This window comes from Dendropsophus ebraccatus, chromosome 14, assembly GCF_027789765.1.
Source record: "Dendropsophus ebraccatus isolate aDenEbr1 chromosome 14, aDenEbr1.pat, whole genome shotgun sequence".
NCBI classification, from domain to species: Eukaryota; Metazoa; Chordata; class Amphibia; order Anura; family Hylidae; genus Dendropsophus; species Dendropsophus ebraccatus.
The window spans coordinates 76056743-76075020 of NC_091467.1; the positions used below are offsets into that span (position 1 = coordinate 76056743).

At 52.1% G+C, this 18278-nt stretch overlaps 1 protein-coding gene across 1 annotated transcript; it reads right to left on the reverse strand.

The window, feature by feature from the left end:
- Window positions 1-9711: 9711 nt before the first annotated feature.
- LOC138771922 (proline-rich protein 2-like) lies at window positions 9712-17129 on the reverse strand. The gene is made up of 2 exons (XM_069951925.1): window positions 17093-17129; window positions 9712-11312 (listed from the first exon to the last, which is right to left on the reverse strand). Exons 1-2 carry the CDS (start codon window positions 17127-17129, stop codon window positions 9712-9714), a joined length of 1638 nt encoding a protein of 545 aa, XP_069808026.1.
- Window positions 17130-18278: the final 1149 nt, after the last annotated feature.

Sequence of the window (18278 nt, forward strand, 5' to 3'; positions counted from 1 at the left end):
GGGGCCTGCTTCATCCCCGGGGTCCTCCTTATCATCGGCTCTGTGTATGTCGGTCACTATAGAGGTCATATACACTAATAGATAGATAGATACTGTATATATAATGTATAGGTTATTACTGTCCTTATATTACCGATATAGTCCTTATATTACCGGCATAGTCCTTATATTACCGGCGTAGTCCTTATAGTACTTGTATAGTCCTTATATTACCTGTATAGTCCTTATAGTACTTGTATAGTCCTTATATTACCTGTATAGTCCTTATAGTACTTGTATAGTCCTTATATTACCTGTATAGTCCTTATATTACTGGCATAGTCCTTATATTACTGGCATATTCCTTATATTACCTGTATAGTCCTTATATTACTGGCATATTCCTTATATTACCTGTATAGTCCTTATATTACTGGCATAGTCCTTATATTACCTGTATAGTCCTTATAGTACTTGTATAGTCCTTATATTACCTGTATAGTCCTTATATTACTGGCATATTCCTTATATTACCTGTATAGTCCTTATATTACTGGCATAGTCCTTATATTACCTGTATAGTCCTTATAGTACTTGTATAGTCCTTATATTACCTGTATAGTCCTTATATTACTGGCATATTCCTTATATTACTGGCATATTCCTTATATTACCTGTATAGTCCTTACATTACTGGCATAGTCCTTATATTACCGATATAGTCCTTATATTACCTGTATAGTCCTTATATTACTGGCATAGTCCTTATATTACCTGTATAGTCCTTATATTACCGATATAGTCCTTATATTACTGGCATATTCCTTATATTACTTGTATAGTCCTTATATTACCTGTATAGTCCTTATAGTACTTGTATAGTCCTTATATTACCTGTATAGTCCTTATATTACTGGCATATTCCTTATATTACTGGCATATTCCTTATATTACTGGCATATTCCTTATATTACCTGTATAGTCCTTATATTACTGGCATAGTCCTTATATTACCGATATAGTCCTTATATTACCTGTATAGTCCTTATATTACCGGCATAGTCCTTATATTACCGGGATAGTCCTTATATTACCGGGATAGTCCTTATATTACCGACATAGTCCTTATATTACCGGCATAGTCCTTATATTACTGGGATAGTCCTTATATTACTGGCATAGTCCTTATATTACCGGCATAGTCCTTATATTACTGGGATAGTCCTTATATTACTGGCATAGTCCTTGGACACAGGGACGTTACTCCTCTTGGACACAGGGACGTTACTCCCCTTGGACACAGGGACGTTACTCCCCTTGGACACAGGGACGTTACTCACCTTGGACGCAGGGACGTTACTCACCTTGGATGCAGGGACGTTACTCACTAGCCCCTGTTCCCATGCTGCTCTTCTGACAGGACGTCATCAGGCTGCACAGGCCGGGGTGCTGACCTCCTCTGGGCCTATAAGAGTGAGAGTAGTTGGTGCCGGACGCTGATAGTTCTCACACTTCTCACTGATCTGCTGTCACTGCTCTCTATCCATTATCCTCAATCACTGATCCCTATAACCCCATATAGTGAGGCCCCCAGCAGGTGCCCATCCCCCACCTCCAGGATGGTCAGTGCTATGCTGGTTTAGGAGGGGTTTCCCCCCAATGCTTATTGTGGTCCTGTCCTTGTCTCCCACCATAATCAGGACTGCTGGCATGTAGGAGCATAGAGCTCTGACCATCTGCACGGACTACTTACAGTACAGACATGTGTGATCAGTGCTCCCCGAGCGGCCGTGTCAGGGAGAGAGGAGAGAATCTCCTTAGATTAGTTCTGAGTCTGATTTGGCAAATCTGTGTATGTACAGGAGCAGGGACTCCTATCAAAGACAGCTGTCCCTGCTCCTGTACACCTGTACAGAGTGTACACAGCCCCGCTACCCAGTATACAGGAGCAGGGACTCCTATCAAACACAGCTGTCCCTGCTCCTGTACAGAGTGCACACAGCCCTGCCGCCCAGTGTACAGGAGCAGGGACTCCTATCAAAAGCAGCTGTCCCTGCTCCTGTACAGAGTGCACACAGCCCTGCCGCCCAGTGTATAGGAGCAGGGACTCCTATCAAACACAGCTGTCCCTGCTCCTGTACAGAGTGCACACAGCCCTGCCGCCCAGTGTACAGGAGCAGGGACTCCTATCAAAAGCAGCTGTCCCTGCTCCTGTACAGAGTGCACACAGCCCTGCCGTCCAGTGTACAGGAGCAGGGACTCCTATCAAAAGCAGCTGACTCTAAATAAATTTAAAAGAATCACAAAAAGTTTGGACTCTAACAATTGTGCCAAATGCATATTGTGCGGCGGAGCTTCCAGCAGCTGCTCTCCGGCTGGTGGAAAACTAAGAGCAGAGGTGCAAATCAATAACACACAGTGCTGTAGCTTTACTGTCTGTGCATGCTGGGAGTTGTAGTTTTACTGTCAGGGATGCTGGGAGTTGTAGTGTTGCTGTTGGGGGATGCTGGGAGTTGTAGTGTTGCTGCCAGGTATGCTGGGAGTTGTAGTGTTGCTGTTGGGTATGCTGGGAGTTGTAGTGTTGCTGTCGGATATGCTGGGAGTTGTAGTGTTGCTGTTGGGAATGCTGGGAGTTGTAGTTCTGCTGTTGGGGATGCTGGGAGTTGTAGTGTTGCTATCTGGTATGCTGGGAGTTGTAGTGTTGCTGTCGGGTATGCTGGGAGTTGTAGTTCTACTGTTGGGGATGCTGGGAGTTGTAGTGTTGCTGTCGGGTATGCTGGGAGTTGTAGTTCTGCTGTTGGGGGATGCTGGGAGTTGTAGTCTTGCTGTCTGGTTACGCTGGGAGACCCCCGGACAAAGGCAATGAAACGTGCGTCGGGGTGGTGGCGTCCTGCAGGATACACATTGTAATTCACCGTAAAAGGTATCGGACTGTCTGGATCTCTAGATGTGGCAATAATAGTAGATGAAGGGTGGACAGGAGAATCACTAACTGGGTGTAGGTCGACCTGATGAATTGAATGCACTAGCACCTTCTCTTTAATAAATGTATTCAGTGTCCTACTGTGTGATAGTTAGAATATATCCCCCGCGTTGTGATGTAGGTTGTTGGTCGGGGACTCCGGCACATGTGATTTGGTAACAATGGGACACCTCCAGGATAGCCACCGCTCTTTATAAGGTTTGGTTTGTCTCTCTTTTTTATAAATTGTTTTAATAAATATTGAAAAAAGATATAAAAGTTTTTTGCTACGAAAAATCATCATCTGTTCTCTTTTTTGGTTGTAGTCTGTAGTAGCTGTAGTCTGTAGTAGCTGTAGTCTGTAGTAGTCTGTAGTAGCTGTAGTCTGTAGTAGCTGTAGTCTGTAGTAGCTGTAGTCTGTAGTAGCTGTAGTCTGTAGTAGTCTGTAGTAGCTGTAGTCTGTAGTAGCTGTAGTCTGTAGTAGCTGTGGTAGCTGTAGTAGCTGTGGTAGCTGTGGTAGCTGTAGTAGCTGTAGTCTGTAGTAGCTGTAGTCTGTAGTAGCTGTAGTCTGTAGTAGCTGTAGTAGCTGTAGTAGCTGTGGTAGCTGTGGTAGCTGTAGTAGCTGTAGTCTGTAGTAGCTGTAGTCCGTAGTAGCTGTAGTCTGTAGTAGCTGTAGTCTGTAGTAGCTGTAGTCTGTAGTAGCTGTGGTAGCTGTAGTAGCTGTGGTAGCTGTAGTAGCTGTAGTCTGTAGTAGCTGTGGTAGCTGTAGTCTGTAGTAGCTGTAGTCTGTAGTAGCTGTGGTAGCTGTAGTAGCTGTAGTCTGTAGTAGCTGTAGTCTGTAGTCCGTAGTAGCTGTAGTCTGTAGTAGCTGTAGTCTGTAGTAGCTGTGGTAGCTGTAGTAGCTGTAGTAGCTGTAGTCTGTAGTAGCTGTAGTAGCTGTAGTCTGTAGTAGCTGTAGTTTGTAGTAGCTGTAGTCTGTAGTAGCTGTAGTCTGTAGTAGCTGTAGTCTGTAGTAGCTGTAGTCTGTGGTAGCTGTAGTAGCTGTAGTAGCTGTGGTAGCTGTAGTCTGTAGTAGCTGTAGTCTGTAGTAGCTGTGGTAGCTGTAGTAGCTGTGGTAGCTGTAGTAGCTGAAGTCTGTAGTAGCTGTAGTCTGTAGTAGCTGTAGTAGCTGTAGTCTGTAGTAGCTGTAGTCTGTAGTAGCTGTAATCTGTAGTAGCTGTAGTCTGTAGTAGCTGTAGTAGCTGTAGTCTGTAGTAGCTGTAGTCTGTAGTAGCTGTAGTCTGTAGTAGCTGTAGTAGCTGTAGTTTGTAGTAGCTGTAGTCTGTAGTGTCTGTAGTAGCTGTGGTAGCTGTAGTAGCTGTAGTCTGTAGTAGCTGTGGTAGCTGTAGTAGCTGTAGTCTGTAGTAGCGGTAGTCTGTAGTAGCTGTGGTAGCTGTAGTAGCTGTGGTAGCTGTGGTAGCTGTAGTAGCTGAAGTCTGTAGTAGCTGTAGTCTGTAGTAGCTGTAGTCTGTAGTAGCTGTAGTCTGTAGTAGCTGTAGTAGCTGTAGTCTGTAGTAGCTGTAGTCTGTAGTAGCTGTAGTCTGTAGTAGCTGTAGTAGCTGTAGTCTGTAGTAGCTGTAGTCTGTAGTAGCTGTAGTCTGTAGTAGCTGTAGTCTGTAGTAGCTGTAGTAGCTGTAGTAGCTGTAGTTTGTAGTAGCTGTAGTCTGTAGTAGCTGTAGTCTGTAGTAGCTGTGGTAGCTGTAGTAGCTGTAGTCTGTAGTAGCTGTAGTAGCTGTGGTAGCTGTAGTAGCTGTAGTAGCTGTAGTCTGTAGTAGCGGTAGTCTGTGGTAGCTGTAGTAGCTGTGGTAGCTGTGGTAGCTGTAGTAGCTGTGGTAGCTGTAGTAGCTGTAGTCTGTAGTAGCTGTAGTAGCTGTAGTAGCTGTGGTAGCTGTAGTAGCTGTAGTTACTGTAGTAGCTGTAGTCTGTAGTAGCTGTAGTCTGTAGTAGCGGTAGTCTGTAGTAGCTGTGGTAGCTGTGGTAGCTGTAGTAGCTGTGGTAGCTGTAGTAGCTGTGGTAGCTGTAGTAGCTGTAGTAGCTGTAGTCTGTAGTAGCGGTAGTCTGTAGTAGCTGTGGTAGCTGTAGTAGCTGTGGTAGCTGTGGTAGCTGTAGTAGCTGTGGTAGCTGTAGTAGCTGTAGTCTGTAGTAGCTGTAGTCTGTAGTAGCTGTAGTCTGTAGTAGCTGTAGTAGCTGTAGTCTGTAGTAGCTGTAGTCTGTAGTAGCTGTAGTCTGTAGTAGCTGTAGTAGCTGTAGTCTGTAGTAGCTGTAGTAGCTGTAGTAGCTGTAGTCTGTAGTAGCTGTAGTTTGTAGTAGCTGTAGTCTGTAGTAGCTGTAGTCTGTAGTAGCTGTAGTCTGTAGTAGCTGTGGTAGCTGTAGTAGCTGTAGTCTGTAGTAGCTGTAGTAGCTGTGGTAGCTGTAGTAGCTGTAGTAGCTGTAGTCTGTAGTAGCGGTAGTCTGTAGTAGCTGTGGTAGCTGTGGTAGCTGTAGTAGCTGTGGTAGCTGTGGTAGCTGTAGTAGCTGTAGTAGCTGTAGTCTGTAGTAGCTGTAGTCTGTAGTCTGTAGTAGCTGTAGTAGCTGTAGTCTGTAGTAGCTGTAGTAGCACCTAAATTGATTATATTCTACAGGAACATAGGCATTGCATCTAGACAAAATCGTGAACCTAACCTTATGCTGGGAGTTGTAGTTCTGCTGTTTGGGGATGCTGGGAGTTGTAGTTATGCTGTCTGGTTATGCTGGGACTTCAAGTGTTGCTGTCGGGTATTCTGGGAGTTGTAGTTCTGCTGTCTGGGTATGCTGGGAGTTGTAGTTATGCTGTCGGGTATGCTGGGAGTTGTAGTTATGCTGTCGGGGGATGCTGGGAGTTGTAGTTATGCTGTTGGGTATGCTGGGAGTTGTAGTCTTGCTGCCGGAAATGCTGGGAGTTGTAGTTCTGCTGTCTGGTTATGCTGGGAGTTGTAGTTCTGCTGTCTGGGTATGCTGGGAGTTGTAGTTCTGCTGTCTGGGTATGCTGGGAGTTGTAGTTATGCTGTCGGGTATGCTGGGAGTTGTAGTTATGCTGTCGGGGGATGCTGGGAGTTGTAGTTATGCTGTTGGGTATGCTGGGAGTTGTAGTCTTGCTGCCGGGAATGCTGGGAGTTGTAGTTATGCTGTCAGATATGCTGGGAGTTGTAGTCTTGTTGTCTGGTTATGCTGGGAGTTTTAGTTATGCTGTCGAGTATGCTGGGAGTTGTAGTTCTGCTGTCTGGTTATGCTGGGAGTTGTAGTTCTGCTGTCTGGTTCTGCTGGGAGTTGTAGTTCTGCTGTCGGGTTATGCTGGGAGTTGTAGTTCTGCTGTCTGGTTATGCTGGGAGTTGTAGTTCTGCTGTCGGGGATGCTGGGAGTTGTAGTTCTGCTGTCTGGTTCTGCTGGGAGTTGTAGTTCTGCTGTCGGGTTCTGCTGGGAGTTGTAGTTCTGCTGTCGGGTTATGCTGGGAGTTGTAGTTCTGCTGTCTGGTTATGCTGGGAGTTGTAGTTCTGCTGTCTGGGGATGCTGGGAGTTGTAGTTCTGCTGTCTGGTTCTGCTGGGAGTTGTAGTTCTGCTGTCGGGTTCTGCTGGGAGTTGTAGTTCTGCTGTCGGGTTATGCTGGGAGTTGTAGTTCTGCTGTCTGGTTATGCTGGGAGTTGTAGTTCTGCTGTCTGGGGATGCTGGGAGTTGTAGTTCTGCTGTCGGGGATGCTGGGAGTTGTAGTTCTGCTGTCTGGTTCTGCTGGGAGTTGTAGTTCTGCTGTCGGGTTATGCTGGGAGTTGTAGTTCTGCTGTCTGGTTATGCTGGGAGTTGTAGTTCTGCTGTCTGGTTATGCTGGGAGTTGTAGTTCTGCTGTCGGGTTATGCTGGGAGTTGTAGTTCTGCTGTCTGGTTATGCTGGGAGTTGTAGTTCTGCTGTCTGGGGATGCTGGGAGTTGTAGTCTTGCTGCCGGGAATGCTGGGAGTTGTAGTTCTGCTGTCTGGTTATGTTGGGACTGTTGGAGGATGCTGGGAGTTCTAGCAGTCACAGAACAGGGGACTCTACCTCACATAATAGCCATGTGTCAGCTTTCTGTGATGTTTGCCGTGTCACGCTGCGGCCCCTCCCCCGTCACCTAGGAGACCTGTCACCTGTCTCCCCTCAGTGAGACCTGTCACATCTGCGCCTGCGCCATCCCCGCCGCCGCCGCTTTCAGTTATTCCCGGCTCTGTCTCTTTAAGACAGAAAGGACGCGGTGACGTCACGCTGGCCTTTTAAACTGTCCGCGTCACCGTGAGTAAAGCCGGAGCCCCGCCCACTAGCCATGGCATGACGTCAGGAGTGGGCGGGGCCTCCGTGCTGGGCTTTAACCCAAGCTGTCCCTCCTCTTAAAGGGGAGACGCGTTGGAGGGAGCGGGCTGCGGGTGAGTGTCCGTGTGTGTCCCCGTGTCTCGTGTCCCCCGGGTGGTCCGCCCCCTCGCTCCCCCGCACACACAGCGCCCCCCGGAGCCCCCGCCCTCCGCCCTCCGCCCTCATCGCTGCTCTGCCCGGGCTCCTATGAATGAGTAGGGCGGATCCCCCGTTGTCTGTAGTGTCGGCGGCAGCACCGGGACCATCTGCCCGTCCTCCGGTACCGGGACCCCCTCATTGTGGCCGCACAGAAGCCGGAGCCCCTCCCCGCCGCCCCCGCTCTCCTTCCAGCATCCATCCTGGCTTTGTTACACGAGCTCTGGAGGCAATGTGAGTGTGCACGGGGGGGGGGGACGGGGGACGGGGGGTCCTGGCATGGGGGGCACGGGGGACGAGACGGGGGACGGTGGGTCCTGGCATGGGGGGCACGGGGGGGGGGACGGGGGACGGGGGACGGGGGGGTCCTGGCATGGGGGGACCCTGATACCCCGACATGGGGGGGACGGGGGGGGACCCTGATACCCCGACATGGGGGGGACCCTGATACCCTGACATGGGGGGGACCCTGATACCCCGACATGGGGGGGACCCTGATACCCTGACATGGGGGGGACCCTGATACCCCGACATGGGGGGGACCCTGATACCCCGACATGGGGGGGACCCTGATACCCCGACATGGGGGGGACCCTGATACCCCGACATGGGGGGGGACCCTGATACCCCGACATGGGGGGGGACCCTGATACCCCGACATGGGGGGGACCCTGATACCCCGACATGGGGGGACCCTGATACCCCGACATGGGGGGACCCTGATACCCCGACATGGGGGGGACCCTGATACCCCGACATGGGGGGGACCCTGATACCCCGACATGGGGGGGACCCTGATACCCTGACATGGGGGGACAGGGGGACCCCGACATGGGGGGACCCTGATACCCTGGCATGGGGGGACCCTGATACCCTGGCATGGGGGGGCCCTGACATGGGGTGGCCCTGATACCCCGATACCCTGGCATGGGGGGGGCCCTGATACCCTGGCATGGGGGGGACCCTGATACCCTGGCACCCCGATACCCTGGCATAGGGGGGGACCCTGATACCCCGGTACCCTGATACCCCAATACCCCGGCATGGGGGGGACCCTGGCACCCTGATACCCCTATACTCTAATACCCTGGCATGGGGGGACCCTTATACCCTGGCACCCCGATACTCTGATACCCCGGCATGGGGGGACCCTTGTACCCTGGCACTCTGATACCCTTATAGCCCGATACCCTGATACCCCGGCATATGGTGGTGGGGGGGGGGGGCATCTGCTGGGTTATACCTCCCTGTCCCTGGTACAGGCAGGAGAAGAGGACATGTGTGCTCCAGAGCCTATAGCATAGTGTGTATATACAGCCGGAGCCTATAGCGTATAGCGTGTATATACAGCCGGAGCCTACAGCGTAGTGTGTATATACAGCCGGAGCCTATAGCGTATAGCGTGTATATACAGCCGGAGCCTATAGCGTATAGCGTGTATATACAGCCGGAGCCTACAGCGTATAGCGTGTATATACAGCCGGAGCCTATGGCGTAGCGTGTATATACAGCCGGAGCCTATAGCGTAGCGTGTATATACAGCCGGAGCCTATGGCGTAGCGTGTATAGACAGCCGGAGCCTATAGCGTATAGCGTGTATATACAGCCGGAGCCTATGGTGTAGCGTGTATAGACAGCCGGAGCCTATAGCGTATAGCGTGTATATACAGCCGGAGCCTACAGCGTAGTGTGTATATACAGCCGGAGCCTATAGCGTATAGCGTGTATATACAGCCGGAGCCTATGGCGTAGCGTGTATATACAGCCGGAGCCTATGGCGTAGCGTGTATATACAGCCGGAGCCTGTGGCGTAGCGTGTATATACAGCCGGAGCCTGTGGCGTAGCGTGTATATACAGCCGGAGCCTATGGCGTAGCGTGTATATACAGCCGGAGCCTATGGCGTAGCGTGTATATACAGCCGGAGCCTATGGCGTAGCGTGTATATACAGCCGGAGCCTATGGCGTAGCGTGTATATACAGCCGGAGCCTAAGGCGTAGCGTGTATATACAGCCGGAGCCTATAGCATAGCGTGTATATACAGCCGGAGCCTATAGCGTAGCGTGTATATACAGCCGGAGCCTAAAGCGTAGCGTGTATATACAGCCGGAGCCTATGGCGTAGCGTGTATATACAGCCGGAGCCTATGGCGTAGCGTGTATATACAGCCGGAGCCTATAGGTTCCCCTGTGTGCCAGGACTGAGCCCTGGTGTCAGTGTGCGCCATGCTCCTGCTATATACAGTGTCAGGTATAGATGGACTGGTTGTCTGGCACATATAGGGCCGGCGTTTGGCGTTGTTTCCTCCTGGCATGTGGGTTGGCACTCTCCTCCTCCTCCTCCTCCTCCTCCCCAGTCTGGACATGGCAGATGACGTCTAGTAGAATCCTCATTGTTCCTTTGCAGCCAGTGTAGCCCTGTCTGTGGATGTGGGGGGTCCCTGCCCCTGTCCTGTCTGTGGATGTGGGGGGTCTCTGCCCCTGTCCTGTCTGTGGGTCTCTCTGGGGGTCCCTGCCCTTGTCCTGTCTGTGGGTCTCGCTGGGGGTCTCTGCCTTTGTCCTGTCTGTGGGTCTCGCTGGGGGTCTCTGCCCCTGTCCTGTCTGTGGGTCTCGCTGGGGGTCTCTGCCGTCGTCCTGTCTGTGGATGTGGGGGGTCTCTGCCCCTGTCCTGTCTGTGGGTCTCGCTGGGGGTCTCTGCCCCTGTCCTGTCTGTGGGTCTCGCTGGGGGTCTCTGCCCTCGTCCTGTCTGTGGGTCTCGCTGGGGGTCTCTGCTCCTGTCCTGTCTGTGGGTCTCGCTGGGGGTCTCTGCCCTCGTCCTGTCTGTGGATGTGGGGGGTCTCTGCCCTTGTCCTGTCTGTGGGTCTCGCTGGGGGTCCCTGCCCTCGTCCTGTCTGTGGGTCTCGCTGGGGGTCTTTGCCCCTGTCCTGTCTGTGGGTCTCGCTGGGGGTCTCTGCCCCTGTCCTGTCTGTGGGTCTCGCTGGGGGTCTCTGCCCTCGTCCTGTCTGTGGATGTGGGGGGTCTCTGCCCCTGTCCTGTCTGTGGGTGTCTCTGGGGGTCCCTGCCCTCGTCCTGTCTGTGGGTCTCGCTGGGGGTCTCTGCCGTCGTCCTGTCTGTGGATGTGGGGGGTCTCTGCCCCTGTCCTGTCTGTGGGTCTCGCTGGGGGTCTCTGCCCCTGTCCTGTCTGTGGGTCTCGCTGGGGGTCTCTGCCCTCGTCCTGTCTGTGGGTGTCTCTGGGGGTCCCTGCCCTCGTCCTGTCTGTGGGTCTCGCTGGGGGTCTCTGCCCTCGTCCTGTCTGTGGGTCTCGCTGGGGGTCTCTGCTCCTGTCCTGTCTGTGGGTCTCGCTGGGGGTCTCTGCCCTCGTCCTGTCTGTGGGTCTCGCTGGGGGTCCCTGCCCTCGTCCTGTCTGTAAGTCTCGCTGGGGGTCTCTGCCCCTGTCCTGTCTGTGGGTCTCGCTGGGGGTCTCTGCCCCTGTCCTGTCTGTGGGTCTCGCTGGGGGTCTCTGCCCTCGTCCGGTCTGTGGATGTGGGGGGGTCTCTGCCCTTGTCCTGTCTGTGGGTGTCTCTGGGGGTCCCTGCCCTCGTCCTGTCTGTGGGTCTCGCTGGGGGTCTCTGCCCTCGTCCTGTCTGTGGGTCTCGCTGGGGGTCTCTGCTCCTGTCCTGTCTGTGGGTCTCGCTGGGGGTCTCTGCCCCTGTCCTGTCTGTGGGTCTCGCTGGGGGTCTCTGCCCCTGTCCTGTCTGTGGGTCTCGCTGGGGGTCCCTGTATCTTTGATGTCAGATGTTGCCCCCGGTTATCGGCGCGGTGCTTGTGATGACTATGAGCGCAGCTCTGCAGGGGCTGCAGCCTCCATGCTGGGTGTGAGTGTCGGCCTGTGTCCCTGTGATGTACGGCTGCGGGGGGGGGGGGGGGGCTTCATGTAACAACAGCTGCGGCCACTCCGGTTACAGGACAACTGTCACAACACCGGGGGTCAGCACCCCCGCGCCGCCATCCTAATGGTTTATCCCCGGGATCGCTGGACATGATGCCGCGTGTGGTGGAGGGACCAGGACTGTAGATATGTAGCTACCAGTGCCAGGCGGCTGCTGCCACCAGTGTCTACAGTATTAGGCTGGGTTCACACTACGTATATTTGAGGCTGTATGTTTGAGGCTGTATAGCAACCAAAACAAGGAGTGGATTGAAAACACAGAAAGGCTATGTTCACATAATGATGTAATTGAGTGGATGGCCGTCATTTAATGGCAAATATTTGCTGTTATTTTAAAACAACGACTGTTATATTGAAATAATGGCCGTTTTTTACCGTTATATGGCGGCCATCCACTCAATTTCAACATTGTGTGGACAGATCCTTTCTGTGTTTTCAATCCACTCCTGGTTTTGGTTGCTATGAGGACCTGACATGAGGACCAAATACAGCCTCAAATTTACATAGTGTGAACCCAGCCTTATACAAGACATGGCAGATGGGATGGGAGGACTACAGGACCCAGAAAGCTCTGCAGAGACTGGATTATAACTTATTACCTATCCATAAGGATAAATCCAATGATCTATTTATACAAGGAGCATCCTCTGTGTGTAGAGGGAAGAAGGGGATTCTCTACTGTAAGAGCAATGACACTATGGAACTCTCTAATCTTTACTGTAAGAGCAGTGACACTATGGAGCTCTATATTCTTTACTGTAAGAGCAGTGACACTATGGAACTCTCTAATATTCTTTACTGTAAGAGCAGTGACACTATGGAGCTCTCTAATATTCTTTACTGTAAGAGCAGTGACACTATGGAGCTCTCTAATCTTTACTGTAAGAGCAGTGACACTATGGAGCTCTCTAATATTCTTTACTGTAAGAGCAGTGACACTATGGAGCTCTCTAATATTCTTTACTGTAAGAGCAGTGACACTATGGAACTCTCTATATTCTTTACTGTAAGAACAGTGACACTATGGAGCTCTCTAATATTCTTTACTGTACGAGCAGTGACACTATGGAACTCTCTATTCTTTACTGTAAGAGCAGTGACACTATGGAGCTCTCTCTATTCTTTACTGTAAGAGCAGTGACACTATGGAGTTCTCTATTTACTGTAAGAGCAGTGACACTATGGAGCTCTCTATTCTTTACTGTAAGAGCAGTGACACTATGGAGCTCTCTAATATTCTTTACTGTAAGAGCAGTGACACTATGGAGCTCTCTATATTCTTTACTGTAAGAGCAGTGACACTATGGAGCTCTCTATATTCTTTACTGTAAGAGCAGTGACACTATGGAGCTCTCTCTTTACTGTAAGAGCAGTGACACTATGGAGCGCTCTCCTTTACTGTAAGAGCAGTGACACTATGGAGCTCTCTAATATTCTTTACTGTAAGAGCAGTGACACTATGGACCTCTCTATATTCTTTACTGTAAGAGCAGTGACACTATGGAGCTCTATATTTACTGTAAGAGCAGTGACACTATGGAGCTCTCTCTTTACTGTAAGAGCAGTGACACTATGGAGCTCGCTATTCTTTACTGTAAGAGCAGTGACACTATGGAGCTCTCTATATTCTTTACTGTAAGAGCAGTGACACTATGGAGCGCTCTCTTCTTTACTGTAAGAGCAGTGACACTATGGAGCTCTCTATATTCTTTACTGTAAGAGCAGTGACACTATGGAACTCTCTATATTCTTTACTGTAAGAGCAGTGACACTCTGCAGGAACTCTCTGCTAGAATAAGAGGTGACCGTGACCTCCCCACAGGCCGCCATACACAGTACAGTATGCAGACGTCCTCCCTCCACCATCTGGGCCTGTTCCAGGGTTCTGAGGAGTGACCCATGTATCCGGCAGAGTATACGCCTCCAGGACGCTGCCTGTATACGGGGAGGGGCGTGCGGACTGATCGGTTTAGCGGTTTATGGGATTGGGGGGGGGTCAGTGTGAGCTCCGGATTATTCCATCCTGTTCTGCCGCATTTGGTGACTGATGGATGAGAGTAAGAAACGTCTATGGAGAACATCGACCTGACACCATACGGGGGCCCGAGGCCGGGAGCACCGGGGGTGTGGGGGGGGGGTCTGCGGGATGGAATTCGGAGCCTCTGATTCTGCAGCGACCTCTAGTGGTACAGACTGATGATGGACGCCCCATCTATAGAGTTAAGGGGGAACTCAAGCAAATATCTTTTTCTTTGAAATCAACAGGTATAAGAAAGTTATATACATTTGTTATTTACTTCTATATAAAAATCTCCAGTCTTCCAGTACTTATCAGCTGCTGTATGCCCTGCAGGAAGTGGTGTATTCTCTCCAGTCTGACACAGTGCTCTCTACTGCCACCTCTGTCCATGTCAGGAACTGTCCAGAGCAGCAGCAAATCCCCATAGAAAACCTCTCCTGCTCTGGACAGTTCCTGACATGGACAGAGGTGGCAGCAGAGAGCACTGTGTCAGACTGGAGAGAATACACCACTTCCTGCAGGACATACAGCAGCTGGTAATTACTGGAAGACCTGAGATTATTAAATAGAAGGAAATTACAAATCTATGTAACTTCCTGAAACCAGTTGATTTGAGTTTTTCGCTGGACTTCTCCTTTAATGCAGTGCTTCACCTATCCCCTCCCCTAGTGCTATGGGGATGGGGGGCTGTATGGGCACGAGGCTGGGGGGCTGTATGGGGTGGGGGGCTGTATGGGCACAAAGCTGGGGAGCTGTATGGGGTGGGGGGCTGTATGGGCACAAAGCTGGGGAGCTGTACGGGGTGGGGGGCTGTATGGGCACGAGGCTGGGAGCTGTATAGGGTGGGGGGCTGTATGGGGTGGGGGGGCTGTATGGGCACGAGGCTTGGGGGCTGGATGGGCACCAGGCTGGGGGGGGCTGTATGGGGTGGGTAGCTGTATGGGCACAAGGCTGGGGGGGCTGTATGCGGTGGGGGCTGTATGGGCACGAGGCTGTATGGGCTGTATGGGCACGAGGCTGGGGGGCTGTATGGGCACGAGGCTGGGGGGCTGTATGGGCACGAGGCTGGGGGGCTGTATGTGGTGGGGGTGCTGTATGGGCACGAGGCTGGGGGTGCTGAATGCGGTGGGGGCTGTATGGGCACGAGGCTTAGGGGCTGTATGGGCACAAGGCTGGGGGTGCTGAATGCGGTGGGGGCTGTATGGGCACAAGGCTGGGGGGCTGTATGGGCACAAGGCTGGGGGGCTGTATGGGCACAAGGCTGGGGGGCTGTATGGGCACGAGGCTGGGGGGCTGTATGCGGTGGGGGGCTGTATGGGGTGGGGGGCTGTATGGGCACGAGGCTGGGGGGCTGTATGGGCACGAGGCTGGGGGGCTGTATGCGGTGGGGGGCTGTATGGGCACAAGGCTGGGGGGCTGTATGGGGTGGGGGGCTGTATGGGCACGAGGCTGGGGGGGGCTGTATGGGCACGAGGCTGGGGGGGCTGTATGGGCACGAGGCTGGGGGGCTGTATGGGCACGAGGCTGCGGGGGGCTGTATGGGCACGAGGCTGCGGGGGGCTGTATGGGCACGAGGCTGCGGGGGGCTGTATGGGCACGAGGCTGGGGGGGCTGTATGGGCACGAGGCTGGGGGGGGGCTGTATGGGCACGAGGCTGGGGGGGGGCTGTATGGGCACGAGGCTGGGGGGGGGCTGTATGGGGTGGGGGGCTGTATGGGCACGAGGCTGGGGGGGGCTGTATGGGCACGAGGCTGGGGGGGCTGTATGGGCACGAGGCTGGGGGGGCTGTATGGGCACGAGGCTGGGGGGGCTGTATGGGGTGGGGGGCTGTATGGGCACGAGGCTGGGGGGGGGCTGTATGGGCACGAGGCTGGGGGGGCTGTATGGGGTGGGGGGGCTGTATGTTTCCGGCCGTATTTCCAGCGCTGGGTTTAGGGTTTTGCATGTCATGAATACCTGAGATGGTGGAGCGGCATTAGTGAGGACAATGAGTGGTGTGTATACAGGATACATCCCTTCTCCAGCTGTCTCTATAGTAACAGTCTGCAGCACACTATATACCGTATATACCACAGCTCTGTAAACCTCCTGCTTGTTTAGGAAATAGAGAGGCGACAAGTGTAAATATATACAGAAAATAGAGTAAATATTTACATACATGACATATGTGTCAGGACGGGGAGCCCATCATGTCTGGGGGAGGACATGGCTGTCAGGCCTGGGAGCCCATCATGTCTGGGGGAGGACATGGCTGTCAGGACTGGGAGCCCATCATGTCTGGGGGAGGACATATGTGGCAGCACTGGGAGCCCATCATGTCTGGGGGAGGACATGACTGTCAGGACTGGGAGCCCATCATGTCTGGGGGAGGACATGGCTGTCAGGCCTGGGAGCCCATCATGTCTGGGGGAGGACATGACTGTCAGGACTGGGAGCCCATCATGTCTGGGGGAGGACATGACTGTCAGGACTGGGAGCCCATCATGTCTGGGGGAGGACATGGCTGTCAGGACTGGGAGCCCATCATGTCTGGGGGAAGACATGACTTTCAGGACCTGTCCATGTCAGGAACTGTCCAGAGCAGGAGAGGTTTTCTGTGGGGATTTGCTGCTGCTCTGGACAGTTCCTGACATGGACAGAGGTGGCAGCAGAGAGCAGGACATACAGCAGCTGATAAGTACTGGAAGACTGGAGATGAAGGGATGTCATCCATAGTGAGGGCTAAGTGCTCCCTCCCCATTTCTCCCAGCGCAAAATGTAAATGTGACCTAATGCAGCAAATGTGCAGCTTGACCACCCTGTGTCCTGTATGTTGTGGCCCCGTGGCGTGGTCTGCAGTTGCACCAGGATCTTGCTATGCATGACCGGCAGCTTTCTGCAGACGACTTGACGCTGGGATCTGGTCCCTGTAGCGGATTATGCTTATAACCCTGCACCATGCATAATGCAATACTCCCATCTGCAGAGGGTGCAGTATATTATGCAGCAGGAATGAAGCCATGCACCTAGTTCTTGGAAATCAATGGCCGCTCTGTGCAAAGGAAGGACCCTATTCCCTCCAGAGCTGCAGTCTGTCTATTGCAGATAACGGGGTCCCCCCTTATAGGATCCGAATGAATTTACATATATGCTACTCTGGACCCATCCCAGTAATGTAGTATGAAGAAGTCGCTTTTAGACGGCCATAATATAACGATCTCTGAGGCTTTTCTCACATCACAGATTTCTGGTGTATCTCCTTAAAGGGGAACTCTGGCAAAAGTCTTTTTCACTTTTTCATTCATGTTAGCTGGTTTCAGAAAGTTATTCAAATTTATATATTTATTCTAAGTAAAAAAATCTCCATGTCCTGCAGGAAGTGGAGTATTTTCTCCAGTCTGACACAGTGCTCTCTGCTGCCACCTCTGTCCATGTCAGAAACTGTCCAGAGCAGGAGAGGTTTTCTATGGGGATTTGCTGCTGCTCTGGGCAGTTCCTGACATGGACAGAGGTGGCAGCAGAGAACACTGTGTCAGACTGGAGAAAATACACCACTTCCTGCAGGACATACAGCAGCTGATAAGTACTGGAATAGTGGATATTTTTACATAGAAGTAAATTACACATCTATATAACTTTCTGACACCAGATGATTTGAAAGAAAGATATTTTTGCTGGAGTTCCCCTTTAAATTCACTCACCATATCGGCTATAACCCACTTTATCCTCAGCCGCCATATAACCGGGATGGGAACCTTCTGCCCTCCAGCTGCTGCAAAACTACAGCTCCCATCATCTGGCTGTCCAGGCATGTTGGGAGTTGTAGTTTGGTGGCCGGTTCCCATCCTCCCCGCCCTTTGATCGCCCCTCCTAGCCGGTGTGTGTGGTTTATAGCTGTTGCTCTTATTATATATGTATATATGTGTGTGTGTGTATATATATATATATATATATATATATATGTGTATATATATAGTGTGTGTGTTGATGCCACGTGAGCCGGGCCTATAGACACGGAGCGTCGCTCAGCCTTCATGTACACAGTCAGAGGTCAGCTGGAGTTTATTCGTCTATAGAAGCAGCTGCCGCCCAGCTGTCCGTGTAGGAGCGTGTGTGAACACGGCCGGAACAGCTGGGCCTGCGGCCGTGCTTCGTGCTGCAGCATTGCTGGTGATACACGGCCGCTGTCGCCTCCTGGGGGACGTTAATGCAGACCCCGCAGATCTGCTGTACGGCAGCCGGTGCGGAGACTCTGTGGGTGACACACGCCTGGGTGTGTAGCTCTCTGAGTCACTGATGAATACGCCGTCACGTGGCGCCGTCTCTTTAAAGGGGGCGTGTCTGCCAGCTCAGTAGTTGGTGTCACGGCCGGCGAGCACTTAACCCCTTTTCTCTAAAAGAACATTCTAAATCCCAGGATCCTGGAAGCGGCCGCAGGGTTCTGTACACGGCTGCCGGAGGTTCGATGCTTTTTGCGTTGTTTGATGCGTTTTGTGCAGACGCTGCGTTGTTTTCATTGTGAATTGTCTTCTGAGGAAAGAGTTGGTAGCATGTATGTAGCGGGGGGTGCGATGTTCTGCAGAATGCAGTGTGCCAGTGTAGTGTTGGGTGCTGTGTGTGTAATGTGGGGTACGATGCTCTGCAGGGTCCAGTGTGCGTTTATTGTGGGATACGATGCTTTGCAAGGTGTCGTGTGTGTGTGTGTGTGTGTGGGATACGATGCTCTGCAGGATGCAGTATGCCAGTGTAGTGTGGGATACGATGCTCTGCAGGATGCTGTGTGTAGTGTGGAGTTTGATGTTCTGCAGGATGCAGTGTGCCAGTGTAGTGTGGGATACGATGCTCTGCAGGATGCTGTGTGTAGTGTGGAGTTTGATGTTCTGCAGG

Excerpts from the sequence above, each read along its gene's own strand:
- LOC138771922 (XM_069951925.1), bottom strand. The coding sequence starts at position 17,129 with ATGGCGGCTGAGGATAAAGTGGGTTATAGCCGATATG. Across the intron at positions 11,313-17,092 it reads AGTGGGTTATAGCCGATATG|CATGGAGGCTGCAGCCCCTG; the intron begins GTGAGTGAATTT and ends ACTCACACCCAG.